We start from the raw sequence: 14997 nt of genomic DNA, 5'->3' as shown, positions 1-14997 counted from the left end.
TACACGCTTGTCATAATTCTGCCGGCAGTCGTATACGCAATGTGATTGTCAATTATTGAAGCAATTTGGGGACCAGGAAAAGCATACATATTTTAGTAGGGCTTTTGGCCAGTTTTTGCTAATTAGCTAAATGATAAAAATTTATTGTCCTAGCCGGAATAAAATGTTATACCGCTTTTAGCTTACATAGCGGCCAATATCGTAGATGTATAACAGTCTTTATTAAGGTATAATGCAAAACCAATTTTAAAAATATATTTTCATGAAATTAAAATTGTTATCTTTTTTTATATAAGTTATATATTATTTTAGTCATCATTTTTATTTAATTAATTTGTAATAGCTTACCTGAATTTCTTGCTTATAAGTTAAGCAAACGCACAATTTGAAAGAGAGAATTTCTGAAAGAGAATACCCGCTCTCTTTGCTCCCTTAATATACACTTCGTTAACAATATCTCTTCGTTAACAGTATCTTTTCGTTGACAGTATCTCGTCGTTCGCCTAACATAGCTTCGTTAAGTTTTAACGGTGGCCTGCGCTGAGTTCAATTGAAAATATTGTTGGCGCCAAAGCAAAGATTTTTAGCTTAGTAAAAACGAATTGCATTGAAAAAAATAAAGTTATATTTAATTATGATATATGTATATACAAATTAACTTCGAAATATGTTTTATTAATATGTAACTACAAGAATTTGCCGTTTTGTTTTCGTTTACAAATACGTCTTAGCTTCGCCTAAAAACAAGTTTAAATATAAATAAGTGATTGTTTCAGGTATGAAACATTTTTGATTGCTTTTTGAAAACAGTTGCTTAAGCTTAAAAATTGTTGTTCAAATAGTCTTAGCCTATAAAGTATCTAAATTGATCTGCGACCATTAATGCTGTTGTTTTTGCTATGCATTTTAAAACAAGCTAAACAAAATATTGTCAAAATTAGTTTTAAAACTGTTTATAACATATTACAAATAATTAAAGTCTTTTGACCATAAAAAGTTTGCTTAACAACTTACGAACAACGAGAACCATCAAGAACCCCCTGCAAACTTTTGTAAATCGTCACCAATTGCATTTGTTCATCTCTCAATCCATCAGATGCACTTTACATTTCGCTTAACATTTCGTTGCCGAGTGCATAATGTTACGCTAACAGAGACTGCGAGTATCTGTGTGGGCATAGTTCGCTTTACAGGCGCTTAACAGTCAAATTTCAGACGTCGAAGCGAAAAGACGCGTTTTTCTCGCCCTCTTTTTGCCGGTTATTCGGTTACTTGCAGTTATCGGAAGAATCTTAACAATCGCACTGATAATTATTTGGCCAAAAGCAAAAAATACCACAAACCGCATATCCGCATATTCGAAAGATACGAAAGATACGAAAGAAACCTCACGGATTGCGATTTTGTTTATTTGCCGTGGGTGCGTGCGTGTGCGTGTGAGCAGTATCTGTGTGAGCAGCGCGTGTAAACAAAAAAACGAGCGTTGTATCTTCGGCTCTGATAAGCTGACAAGTTTGATAAAAAGCCAGGAAAACACAAGTGCTACTACTATTTCTGTTGAATGGAAATCTAAACAAATCGCCGGCAAGTGAAAAAAGTGAAATTCAAGATACAACTGCAAATACAGCGGAATTATTGGAAAATATACACAAAATATCGGCTGGCGATATCGCTGCAAATTAATGCCGTGAAAAATTCGCTGAAAACAACAACAGCAACAACAACAACAAGCAATCATTGTGTGTAAAAATATACGACTAAGTTCTTATCGGTGTGCGATCGTTGTTGTTATTATTGTTCTATATGCTGGTTATAGAGTTGTTGTTATTTTTGCCTTAGCCGGCGTCGATGTCTCGGTGTGAGTGTGTCGGTGTGTTTGTGTGCAAACGAGTTTGAAAAAAAAAAAAAATAAAGGAAAAAAATATTGCAGTTACGGTGGCAAGTGTTGCAGATACACCAGCAACAACAACAGCGGCGACAGCGACAGCAGCAACAACAAGTTAGCCAGGTATGATGGCCCAAAAGGAAAATCGCAAGAAAATGCATACGAAAAACCAAAGAAAAAACCGAAATTGAAAGCTCATTAACTTGTGAGTGCGAAGTGCGGCTTTGATTTACCGCTATCCGACAGACAAGTGCAATTTTTAGCACGTCCGTTGTGAATCACAAGCCAACCCCCCATCACCCTTTATAATTTTCTATGATTAATAGAAGATGTAAGACTGTATACAGTGAAAAAAAATCATAACAACTTTATTATTACTATCCAAATAATGTTATGTTTATCAGGGGGTTCTCAAATCATTTAACTGCCAAACAATAATTTGAGTTAGTGACATTTTTAGATAACTCATGAGCGTCAATGCAGTAATAAATATACATTATCGACCTTAAAGAAAACAGTGTACTCCCGATATAATTGTTATTCAACTAACAATTAACAATTATTATTTAGAGAAAACCTCTGCTTCTAACTGATTAAAAATACAAAAGTTCTTATCCAGTTCAACAACTGAATCAAAAGTTTTTTCCACTGTTTTTTATATACTTCTCTAGATTAATCATTCTTTATGATTCACTTAAAACTAAATTTTAATACCCAAACAAAGCTAAATATTGCCCAGAAAAATATGCAAAACATTGTTTTCATATGTTAAAAATATTCCTTTGTCATGTTTAATTTATTACTTGCTTTCCTAAGAACATTATTTTGGCAACCATTTTTGTATGAGCTTAAAAAACCCAAGTGAAAAAGAGTTTTTATGATATTTTTCCCTCCGTGCAGTCACTTGCCTACACTCATCGCTCGCCACAGGCCAAAATCGAGACGTCTAATCGGTTCCGTTCCAGATTCTCGTACTGTGACTATTATTACAGCGAAATATTTTCAGCTGGCGATGCAGATACATTTGCATCGATGGGATCACGTAGTCGGGTTCTGATTCATGCAAAGTCTGGGTAGTATTCAATTTGAAATGCGGTTGACTCGCCGGCGCCGCCACCAATAATCGTATAAATATGAATAGCCAAAGGAAATACTAGTACATACATTTATGGCAATGTAGATGGGTGTGTATATGTATATTTGCTGGCGGATCGAACAGGCAATGCACTTGTTTTGCGATTAATTCATATCGCTTTCAGCTCGACTTGCACCGGTTTCCCCTAACACTTTCAGCCGAATGTCAACACACAAATGGAGGGGCACAGGTTGTCACAGGTTTTCTTGGTACACTAAATATTTACTGATAGCTTCACTTTGTAATCCAATTACTCAGTGCTGAGTGTTGTAAGATTGGCGTAATAAACATAGATGAGGAAGGGGGCAGCGAAAAGAATGTGGTTAATACCCGCTAATGGTTTTCCAAATCACTCTCGCCTGGGAAACGACAATTCTGGGAGGACTTAGGCTTATTTATGGGTCCAGTCCCAATTAAAGGGGATGCCACATGTGCCGGGGCGGCCGAAAATAAAGTGCCCCCGTCGAAATGTCGCCTTGAGTTATATGCGCCGGGGTCTTTATTAATATTTATTTGCCTGTACGAAAATAAAATAGAGAACATAAATAACGCTTTGTTTATAAACACACAAGCAGTTTGCCAACTAAAAATAAATGATGCTAGCGGCACAACAACGACAACAACAACACTAAAAACAATTTCTTCTTTTGTTTTATCATCTGCCTTCCAGCAGTTTTGCCCTCTTCTTCCGGCTTCGATTTGGTTTTGCTTGTTATTTTGCTGGCCAATTTGTGTAAAATGGGGAAATGGTATGGAAATCTCTTGACAGAATTTCCGAACTTCCCTTTGCGGTGGCATAACGTGCATATCCCTGCCAACAGGTACAAATCCGTAGCAACATTTTTGCCTTAATATGAATTAATTGCTGGCAACCACAAAGAAGCCGCAGGAAAATGTCGAACTCTGGCTCCTTTTCAAAAGTTTAAGTCAAGTCTGTGGCTGTGCAGATAGAAAAACTTGGTATTTGCCTTCTGAATTTTATATTATAAAATCCAATTTCAATTAAATAAGAAATGGAAATTTAAAAGCCTACACAATATGGCTTTAATAAATTAACTTTAGTGAATATTTAAAATTGCAATGCATTAGAATATTAAAATAATATTATTAGCTTTTATGGCAGCACAGTTAATATTTTTGATTGATTAATAAATTGATAGGAACAATTTGTTGAATGTGTTATTAAAATTTAAAATTATATGACTTGAAAGCATATCAGTGGTATAATTCAGTAAAATCAATTAAACTTCTTTAAGTGTTACAAGAGCAACACGTATTGTTGTGCCACAAAATTGGGTCTACATTTTCGAATTTCTTATTTCTTTTCTTGTAATATGACGTAGGGCCTCGTTTGTCGAATTTGGTTGCCTGTTTTCAATGTTTCAATGTCAATCCGCGTGTAACCGCAACACCAGAAATGGAAATGGGATTTTCTAATTGAGAATGCGTGTGCCTGCCATTCCTAAAGGAAAATTCCCACTCGAATTGGAATGTAAACAAAATACGATATAAAAATAGACAAGCCATGAACATTTCCCCTTTCATTTCGCTTGGTCTTGCTCTGGAGCAATTCACGTGTGAAATGAACAAAGTGTTGATTTGTTTCTAGGCTATATACGACTACGACTATGACTACGAGTAAGGGTATGGGTATGGGTATGGGTTTATGTGGGTGAGTGAACGGCGGAGGATGGGAGATAATACGAGCAGGAAATAATACAATGTGAGAAGAGCTTGTCCCCTTTTGCGTAGGAGCAGGCAAATCAAGTTCGGGAATGAAATTCATTTCAATTCGGTTTGGTTCGTGTTGCCATGTCATGGTGCACAGTAAGAAAATATCAGCAACATTTTATTTATTTAAAATATACATATAATTTGGGGTTTTAATCGAAGCAACTAAAAGAAGGTTTAAGATTCTTTTAATTGCTTCGATCTAAAATATAAAGGCATTAAGAATAAGATATGTGAGAAACTTGCGATTGCTCTTCCATGTAACAATATATAAACCTGAATTAGCTATGCTTTTCTCTCTGTGTGGCTGTCCCCAAGCCGAAGAAATGGAAGATGAGAAGCATCTACAAAATCTCACAAATGCAGGCAAAGACCCGTTGGACTGCTGATGACGTTTTCACTGTCTATTGTTGTTGTTGCTGGTGATGTTGTTGTGGTATCTGCTGGTGTTGCTGTTGATGCTGTTGTTGCTGTTGGTGTTGCTGCTGCTGTCGGCTGAGTGAATCCGAGTCCAAGTCGCAAGTCTGGCTGCCCGTTAAGGTCGTTGCGATGTGGTTCGTTTTCTGTTTCTGTTTCTGATGTGCCACAACAACAACAATCAGCGGCAGCAGCAAAATCTACAGCAACAACTTTAAGGGATCCCGCGCTTTCTTAGCGCTTAAAATTCCGTTTCGAAAATGGAAAACAAAACATAAACAAACTGCTCGAGTCTTCGTCTCCCGACTCCAATTGCGACTCCAAACTCGCAGCCAAATCAACTTGAGCGGTGAAGTGGCCACGCAGCAACAGCAGCATCAGCAGCAGCAACATCACCAACCAGCAACAGCAGCAACATGAGGGAAAAGGAAGGAAAGAAAAAAAATTAAAATTAAAACGCACGTAGGCAGAAGAAGAGGGAAGAATCGAGGGGAAGTTAACGTTGTTGTCTGCCCTCGTGGCGCGTTAAGTTGTTGATTGAAGGGTATTTGAGTAAAGTATCTTTACGTGTGTCTGCCATGGATGTTGCTGCTGTTGCTGCTGCTGTTGCAATCATAAATGCAGCTGGGTGGAGCGGATCGGCCATAGAGATTCTGGGGGAGAAAAGACTGGCTTATGTGGGTTTAGGTTTAGGTTTAAGTTTTTCGGGCTTGTGGGCTGGGATTTTTTCTTGTTATTGTGGACCCGCGGCAAACTTAATGAGCAGCTGTACAGAGCACGCTCCTTTATTTGATTTCACTTGAGCGATAAGGCCCGGAAACTGGGTTACCAGTTAATTAGACCAAACAACAGTCATTCCGGCCAGACGCAAAACTCAAAGTTCAATATGAAAAGCGTATCGTGTTTCAAGCGAAATGCGAGCCATCCGCTCATTTCATGCTCAGCCAAACCCTTTGCTTGGCCAAGGGCCAAAAACACACACCAGACTGGACCCAAAACTGTACCCCAGACATAACTTTTTGTTTTGGTTCGTTTATCCACTCCACTCCGCTCCTCTTCTATTTTCCTTCTTATTTTTTTATACATATAATACAAACTTGTAAAAACGTCAAGCGATAAAAATGTTCGATAATCAAAATGAAAACGACCGACAGGGGATCAAAGTGGGGGCGATTGGATGGCCAACAATAAAACAGGAAGACTTCAGAGCGCAGGACAAGTGTGTGAAAGGTTCGGGATGAAAATGCCTTCGAATGCTGCTGGAAAATCAATAAGCCATGCTTATTGTCAAAGACCAGGGAACCCACCGGCTAACAAAGCGAATAGAACAGAACAGAACAGAAATGATATGGCTGGCAGACACACAGAGACACATGGGCCAGAGTCAAGAACATAAAAATGCCATTGACTGTGGCCCCTCGTCTGTGATTGTGATAGGCTACAGAGAGAAAAATGGACAGGATTTTCTTAAAAAATTAGAATAGCTAACACTAGGAACACTATCTAAGAAAATTTGATTGCTAGCAAAGTTAAATTAGTTCACGTTTTCTAAAACAAACATTTAATTATATAAAGAAATTTTTCATAAAAATAGACAACAAATATTTAACTTTTTATGTATAAAATAAATTACACAATTTAATTCAGGCCTTACAATATTCTTATTAGAAAAGGGATGTTCAAGTATAGTCAAACAAGTATGGTTTTAAATCAATCTTCTTTGAAATAGTAAAAACTTCTGCTAGCAAAGTCAATTTAGATTTCTTAAATAAAAATTAAATTATATGTGCTTCTACTAATTTTAAAGTAATTTGTCATAAAAATAGACAACAAATGTTTGCCGTTTTATGTATTTTAATAATTCAATTTAATGCAGGCCCCACAATCTTTTGTAATATGAGAAAGAGGTTGCTTTAAGTACGATTTAAAATCAACCTACTTTGAAATAGTAAAAACTTTACTACCATACATTTTCCTTTTGTGTAGAACTAAATAGAAAAGATATAGACTGCAGTCTGGTTTTTCTATCAACCGGCGACGCTCGTTTTCCCTTCACATAATTCTCCCACTGCCAGTTGAGTAATGAAAGTTGCTTTTACCCTGGCCAGCACAACTGCATTGCAAAGTTCTAATTTGGCCAGAAAAAGAGAGGGAAACCGCTGCCGCATGCAGCAACAAAAACAAAACTGTACCAAAAACAACATTGAAAAACAAACTACAAGAAACGAATCAAAAAAAAAAAAACAAAAAAAAAAAAAGAAGTCAAAAGCGCACACGGACGGGACGGTCAACGAATTTGGGTTCGGCTTTGGTGGTTCTTTTTCAGTTAACACGAAAACGTTGTGAAAGAGCCCGGCTCAAACAACAACAAGAAACAGGTAGTAAAAATCGACAACAGACCGGGTTTACACGGGTATTTGTATATATGTGGGTATCCAAGTATGCATGTATTTGTGTGAGGAGTGAGGGACAACGCTTAGAAATTAAAGAAAAACACAGGCCGAGGCTGAGTTGTGGCCGAAAACCCAGGTCCGTGGCTCAAAACCGAGCCCCTGTTGACTATCATAATAATAAAATTCGAGCCCCGAACAACGCCGAATGCACGGCCATGCCGCATATTCGGTATGAGCAGTGTGAGTGTGTTTCAAATTGGGGTTACTGACCCAAAACTGTGTTTTGATAGTGAAAAAGTGTTGAGCTTGGCTAAAACGATCCGAAACCGATATGAAAATGTACACAGGCAAGAGAAGCTAGCTGGGAAAATGAACTTTGCATAGTTCCTAAAAAAAAGAACAGAATTAATATTTCTCGGGCTTGATGAGTCGGCGAAAATGATTGGGAAAAGGCGGATTACGAAAATGGAGCGAATTGCCTAAAACAAAATTGGGGCTAAACAACAACCATCACAAATACGACTTTGATTAATGTTTATATTTGCACTTTTTTTTTGTTATTTCCAGAAACCAACACACAAGCAGAAACCAATATTCGGATGCATTCACAAATGAGTCGGGATAAATTAAATCCAATTGAAAGTGCTGAAATAAAATAAATTTTAAGTAAATAAGAAACCACAATAAATAACCAGCGTGTGCAAAGTGTAGATCAATACAAATTAGCTATATAATACCACAAATATAGGTCAATATCCCAGCGCGAGTGCTAAAATGCTGTCCGTCGCAGCATCGGTCATCGTCGGGATGCATAAATCTCTCTAAAATCAAAATTAAACCAATCAAAATAGCCTAACTAGCGTAGTAAATCAAATCAAAATTGCATCAAAAGCAACCTCAAATTGTTGCCCCCTCAACAGTTTGAGCAAATAAATTCTTCGGCCCCATCAAACATTAAACAACGGCCTCAAAACGGAGTCTCTAGAGTTTTTTCGCTGCGAGGGAGAGGATTTCGAGATGGATATCCTACCGAGTGGCAATATCTTCAACGAGACGGAGTGGATCTGCACCACCGGCTATTTCTCATCGCAGCCGTCGATCGAGGATCAATGGCAACAGGTTGGTACTATTAAACATTACATAGCAAAACATTAAATAATTTTGATTATATAAAGAAAATTTTAATAGTTTTTGTGAAATCAACATAGGATTGATTTAAAAAAAAAAACGCCTTAAATAACAAAGAATATATAAAAGAAATACGAATATATTGCGAAAAAAACATTGGACTAAACTCTTGCAAGCTCTTACCCATTGATTCCATTAAAATACTCTGTAGTTATAATGCACCAGTTAATAACCAATCAGAATATTCTAAATAAGAGTACAATCATCTATCAGACTCACACTATTTATTTATTTTCACTTTTAAATTTCTTAGCAACTAACAGATTTAGAACAACTAAAATTAAAGTTTTTTAACAGAATATACAAAATGGTTATTTAACACTTAAACAAATATAAAGCCCTTAGTCATATATCATATACTTTTAAACTTAAATGTTTGGACACACTTAAATCTCAAATTTTTCGGAAAATATATAGTGACCCCTATTTGATTTAAAATTATTTTTGAGCATTCCCATTGTGTTTCGTTGTGGCTTTTAGACCCAAAAACATAAATCAAATTTCTTTCCCTTTCCACTGTCCTCTATAATAATAATTCCTCCAGTTGACGTCACCCCTTAGTTTGGTATGTTATTTATTTAGCATTTAGGCATTTATCATAGACTCAACTACTTAGACGAGTCAGCGGTATTTTATCGAAGTATTAACCGACTTTATACAGACTTCCTTGGAGGGTATTGCGCAATCGAATATTATGAATTCCTCAACGGCCTGGAAAGCATTTCTCTGTGCGCCTGATCTTTTGTTTGCTTCTCTGGCCAATAAAAAGTGAATGAAAAGAAACCGTTTCAAGGTCCCACACTCGAGTTGAGTTTACCTGAACGAGCGTGAGCTAAAATTAAATTGCTAAAAATTATAAACTCTTGATAAGCGAATTTGTGTGCGCAGCGCTAAGCATACTATATATACGAAAATCGTATAACTGATACATATATAGAGTATATATGTTATATGTTTGCAAAAAGCGAACAAGAGGAAGAGGTCATAAATAAGTAAATTTCGCCAGCAGTCAGCGACCAGCGTCGGTTATCATCTGAGGGCATGCATAATATATATACTAAATACATAGCATATATACTTATACATTTTGCGAATTTTTTCGCACACTTAATATGCATACATACAGTGGGTATGTGTATGTGTAAGTTTGTTTGTGGGGGGTTCTTCTGTGTTCTGTTTGGCTTGTATTTTATTTTATTTATTATTTTCTTTTGGCCTTTTTGGTCGCCTCTGATAAAACGAATCGAAGTTGCCGCCAGCTGATTGCAGACAGCTTTGTTGGCTGCCTCGTTTTTGTTTTTTTTGTTTTTTGTTTTTCGTTTTATTATTGTTAAGAAATGCCCGGGGCATATTCTTGTTGGTCTGGTGTTATCAAAAACCTGACGCATAAGAAGATTGTGTTTCTGCTTTCGTTGTCGGTGTCGCTCTCAGTTTCTCTTTTTTTTTGTTTGCCCATCAAACGCAAAGTCGTAATTCATTCGGCAAGGGAAATCTGCGATAAGACAGAGGACTCTTCGCCAGAGGCTGCTGCTCCTTATATTTTATATTTTATATCTCGTATCTCATACCAATCCATCCCAACCTGACTACCGTTTTTAGCTTCGCACCAATTTAAAGATACTTTTCACACCTCCAGTTTATTTGTTTAGTCTATACACACACACACAACACACATTTGATTTATTTTATTCAATTGCTGCATGCCTTAGTTGAAACCTCAACTACAAGTGCCAGTCGAAATTCCAAGAATGTGCCAAAGAATAGATTTCCCAAATCAAAATATTCCCCAGCAAATTTTAAACTAAAATTAGCAATTCGCTTCGATTTTCATTTGGCCATCAAATTTAGCTGCTGACCACACACACGCACTCGCCAAAAAAATATCTTAAGTCAAATTTGGTTTAAGTGTTATTACCGCATAGAGCCAAAAAAAAGAACTAATCTTATCGTCAGCTAAATTTGGCGCTGTGTTGTACACGAATTTCACTGAATTTAAATTCCTTTCGCTGTGTTTTCTGCCGCACACGGCAGTTAAGCCAAAGTTCCTGTTCGAGTTGTCCGCTCAGTCTGAGTTTCGGAATGAATTCGCCGTCTGAATTGGAAGTCGCAGTTGAAGACGCAATGCACTCGTTTCATTTGCACAACTTAAAAACTTTTAATTGAACTCGAGTACACATTTTTGCATAACTTTTCGTCGGGGGTTGACGTTTTTTTGGTTTTTGCTGCTCGCCGAGTTCAAGTGCTTTCGGATACCCTGATAAAAAAAACACTGGCATCTAAATGCCAAGAAAACTATGAAATGCGAACAAATTTTATAGTTCACTATTTGGAATTGTTATTTTACGATAGGCTTTTCATATCAAATAGCTTGTATTTTGCGTAAAGCAAACTTTATTATTTCAAAACATTGACATAACATAAAATATTTTTGAGGATTTTTTAGTTTGTCAATAAAGTGAGCCAAAATACAAACGCTTAAAAAATTTTACAAAGAAACTTTCAATAATTAGTGAAATATTAGTGGGTCCAAAAAATGTTATTGATTAATATCTATGATAGGCAAAACCTTGATTTATTAATAATATTTAAATACTAAAAAAAAATAATAATATTTTTTTCTTTTCCCGTAGAGCATTTCCCACACCGTTTTCAACTATTCTCGATTCATTTAAGCGTTTTATTTCTTCGGTTAAATTTGATTCGGGGTTAAAAACTTTAAATTGCAGCACTTAATAAAAGTTTCGGAGGGACATGGCAGGTGGGTGGGGAAATAAATTTGAAATTTAACTTTCTCCACAGCCCTGCCCCTTCCCCTCCCCCTCCCAATTTCCCTTCTCCTCCCCCTCATTGTATCTGTATCTGTGTTGGGTGCCTTTTGTAATTAGAACTTGCGGATGTTTTGTTTATTTCCGTTGACTTCCGCCTGCTTCCGATGCGGCGGCTGCGTTTTGCTGTTGCTTATTGTTTTATTGTAATTGTTGTGGAGGGACTGACTGCTATGTTATGCATATAATGCGTAATTCGGTTCGTCACTCAGTCAGTTAGTCAGTCAGTCAGTCAGTCAGTCGGTCGGTTGAACACTTGTGTCTCATCGTTTAAACAGCTGCTGGATCACAATTGTTGCTGATGGCGGTGGCAAAAACAAACAAGACGCCACATCGCATCTGCATATGTATTATTTATGAATTTACATACGTATTACGTATCTGCTGGAGCTGTATCTGTATCTATTTCTTGGGCTCTCCGGGGCTGTTTATCTAAGCTGTGAAATTATGCTGCACACTCAAAACAATTTGAAAGCGCAGAGAAAGCAGAAATATGCTAACAAAAATAAATACAGAAAAGGAAGGCATACGGATACGGATACGGAATGGTATTTGGTTTTTAGTCTTAATTTATTTCATATGCTGCAGATTGATTTCGATTCGCCCCGAAATGTTGTTCTTTCATTTCTGTATAAACACCAGAACAAAAATGGATTTTCATTTGCTTGCCCAGCGTGTGAAATTCAAGTGGTGGAGGGGTTTGGGATTGGGATTGCCAATCTATTTGTGATTAATTTAATTTAAAGAATTTGGCGATTTGCATGTTGTTATAGAATATTGGTTTTAATTCAAGCGTCTAAGCGGATTCGATTGGATTTTCGTTTAGTTATCAATGTCCATTGATGTGGCTTTATCGCATCGCCACATTTGCCACATTTTGTTGCGCGTACCCAACTGCGGTGGCCATTTAATGTATTTAAATTATTTCAAATTAAGCCGCTTTTGTATGCTAAATAAAAATGAGTTTATGTATTACATTATTTTATTTCCATTTGTTTTGTAAGAGGGGTTGATGGAATAGAAATCCCGCACAAGTGCCGAAATCAGCGACGACAACCTCTTACCACCGCGCAGACAATATGCAATCAGCAGTTAACATTTAGCACACGCAAAAACGTAACAAAACCTAAAATGGCACGTACACACACGCACACACACACACACGCACGCACATCCGTGCAAAAAGATTGCCAAAAAATGAGCGAATGGCAAAAAAGTAAGAGAAATGCTCCCGAAAACGATGTTGCCATTGGGAAATTCATGAAGACAGATGCACAAACACACATAGACTTACACCTAATAAGCCAAAAGCAGAGTGACACACTCACACACACCCACTTCATTGATTACACAGACAGAAATGTTCATTTAGGTAATTCACTTTTTTATTGCATTTTTTTTCTTTTTAGATTTTTAGTTTCAATACTATTCAGTGGCTTGAAAAAATTAAAAGCCAAGCATATTTTACACCTAAAAATATTGCCTTTCGCTCAGTGTATCACGCAGATCTTAGTCTGGCCGGGAAACGAAGAACAGTTATTTTAGCAGAGCCAGCGAAAAAAGAGCCGAAAGAAGCAAGAAAAGGAAGTGGGAGATTTGGGCGATGTAGTTGTGGATGGGGAAATCCGAAATACGTGCAATTGCTGAAAATATGCTCGACGTGAGGGGCAAGGCAAACGTGCGGGCCAAGCGATTGTGGGCCTTAAATACTTGCCACCATGCGGCACTCCCCCTGAAATCCCCCCTTCCTTCCACCCAAAATTCAACTGAGCAGCAGCTACCACGTTTGCTACTCCTATTACCCTCAATCATTTATCATCTGGGCTGCAATTAATCATCAAATGCGCGCTCTCGCATTCGCACCCACCCCAAAGAAGTCCTTTTATAGTTTTTGTGGGTTGCCCTCTGGATTTATGCTTATAATGTGGAATGCCAGTGTGTGTTTATCTGGCCACCGGGGTTTGAAACGAGGAGTGTGCGTCTAGCACTAGCTACAATAGATGCTCGTATTCTCCTATTCGTATTCGTATGTGCCGCACATAGCTCACAGCTCACATTTAACTATGCGACAGCAGTTGTAGCAGCAGAACCACCAACAGTCACTGAGGAAAAATATTCTTAAATTCAGTATTAGTTTGGGAAATAAGGAAGCCAAGTTAATCATTATCAGTATCTTAAGATCAGGTCCAAGCATTTTTGAAATAGTCAACATTTATGGAGTTTATATTATATTATTATATTAATATAAGGTCCTTTAAATTCTAAAACACTTGTCAAACGTGCCCAAAATATATTATAAAAACCTTACGAGTTTTAATAATACGTTAGTGTTGCGTTAATGTGAAAGCTATGCCTGTTAGTGCAAGGCTGAAAAATATGTATGCCCTTCTTAAAGCACAAGCTTTGGAGCTTTAGCTTTAAACTTATATAGATTTTTTTTTATTTTAGTATCACAACATTATTTGAAAATAAAACAACATAATTTTTGGTTTATTTATTTAAGACCTTTTGAGAACTATGAGAAAGAAAGATGAAGTATGGTCATATAAATGCTTTTCATTTCTAAATATAAAAAATTTACTTAGGTAAATACGAATTAGGTGTGTCTTTTAAGACACAATTTCGCTGAGTGCATCAGCGCATTACGGTTCGTTGCTCGATCTGGCCAACACTGCTCTCGGTTCTTTCCCACTGGTTACGTGCAAGTTTATGATATGGCTCTTGGCTGAGAGCCGGGTCTCTCGGCTGGCCTGACTTGCGGTTGCACTGGCACATTGGCTTACTGCCATCCTGCAGTTGTGCCACACGCAGAGTTAACCAGAAAAGTTGCTGCAACTTGCGGCCGGCAAACCAGAAGTCGACGGCGACTCACACTGAACACTCGAAACTCAAACCCCAGAAACGCAGAAACGCAGACTCCGAACCTTACTCGGGATTTTCTTGCATAACTGCGATTAGTTTTTCAGTCGCTTGAGAGAGAGGTGTCTTTGAACTGGGGACGTCTAGGGGAAAATAGAAAGGAGAACAATGAGCGTAAAAAATCATTAAAAATGGTCAGGCATGTGATGGTGCCCCGGGGATTACCTTTCTACGCTTGCCCTCTTTTTTTAATTTTTTTTTATTTATAAGCTGATTAAGTCTCGTTTCAACCTTTTGCCATCCATCCATTTGCCTAACCCTTCCTGATTCCGTAATTAAAATAATAATAATCGTTGCGAGCATGTGAGCTCCACTGGCCCACAATTAGACGTTATGTGACACCCACCTTGAAGTTTTCCCATCTTTGTGTGTGTTTAAAACTCAAAAAACCACCCGCCTGGGTTTAAAATTCTGCACAGCTGTTGGGGCGTTTCATAATTTGCAGGAAAAAGGAAATTCACCACCCCCAGATAGGTGAACTTTGCGTGCGTTTGGTTGCTTTTT

General features: G+C 37.4%; 1 protein-coding gene across 1 annotated transcript in view; it reads left to right on the top strand.

Annotated features, from left to right (window-relative positions):
- Positions 1 to 1211: 1211 nt before the first annotated feature.
- LOC128254245 (Krueppel-like factor luna) overlaps positions 1212 to 14997 on the top strand; it is a 118123-nt gene continuing 104337 nt past the window's right edge. Inside the window, exons 1-2 of the mRNA XM_052983155.1 lie at positions 1212 to 2008; positions 8129 to 8680. Coding sequence (XP_052839115.1) covers positions 8579 to 8680 — 102 coding nt within the window. The 5' untranslated portion in view covers positions 1212 to 2008; positions 8129 to 8578. The remainder of the gene's footprint in view (positions 2009 to 8128; positions 8681 to 14997) is intronic.

The sequence above is a fragment of the Drosophila gunungcola genome, assembly GCF_025200985.1.
Source record: "Drosophila gunungcola strain Sukarami chromosome 2R unlocalized genomic scaffold, Dgunungcola_SK_2 000004F, whole genome shotgun sequence".
Taxonomy (NCBI): domain Eukaryota; kingdom Metazoa; phylum Arthropoda; class Insecta; order Diptera; family Drosophilidae; genus Drosophila; species Drosophila gunungcola.
The sequence above is the reverse complement of the archived record's forward strand: the minus strand, read 5'-3'. Positions and strand labels throughout refer to the sequence as shown.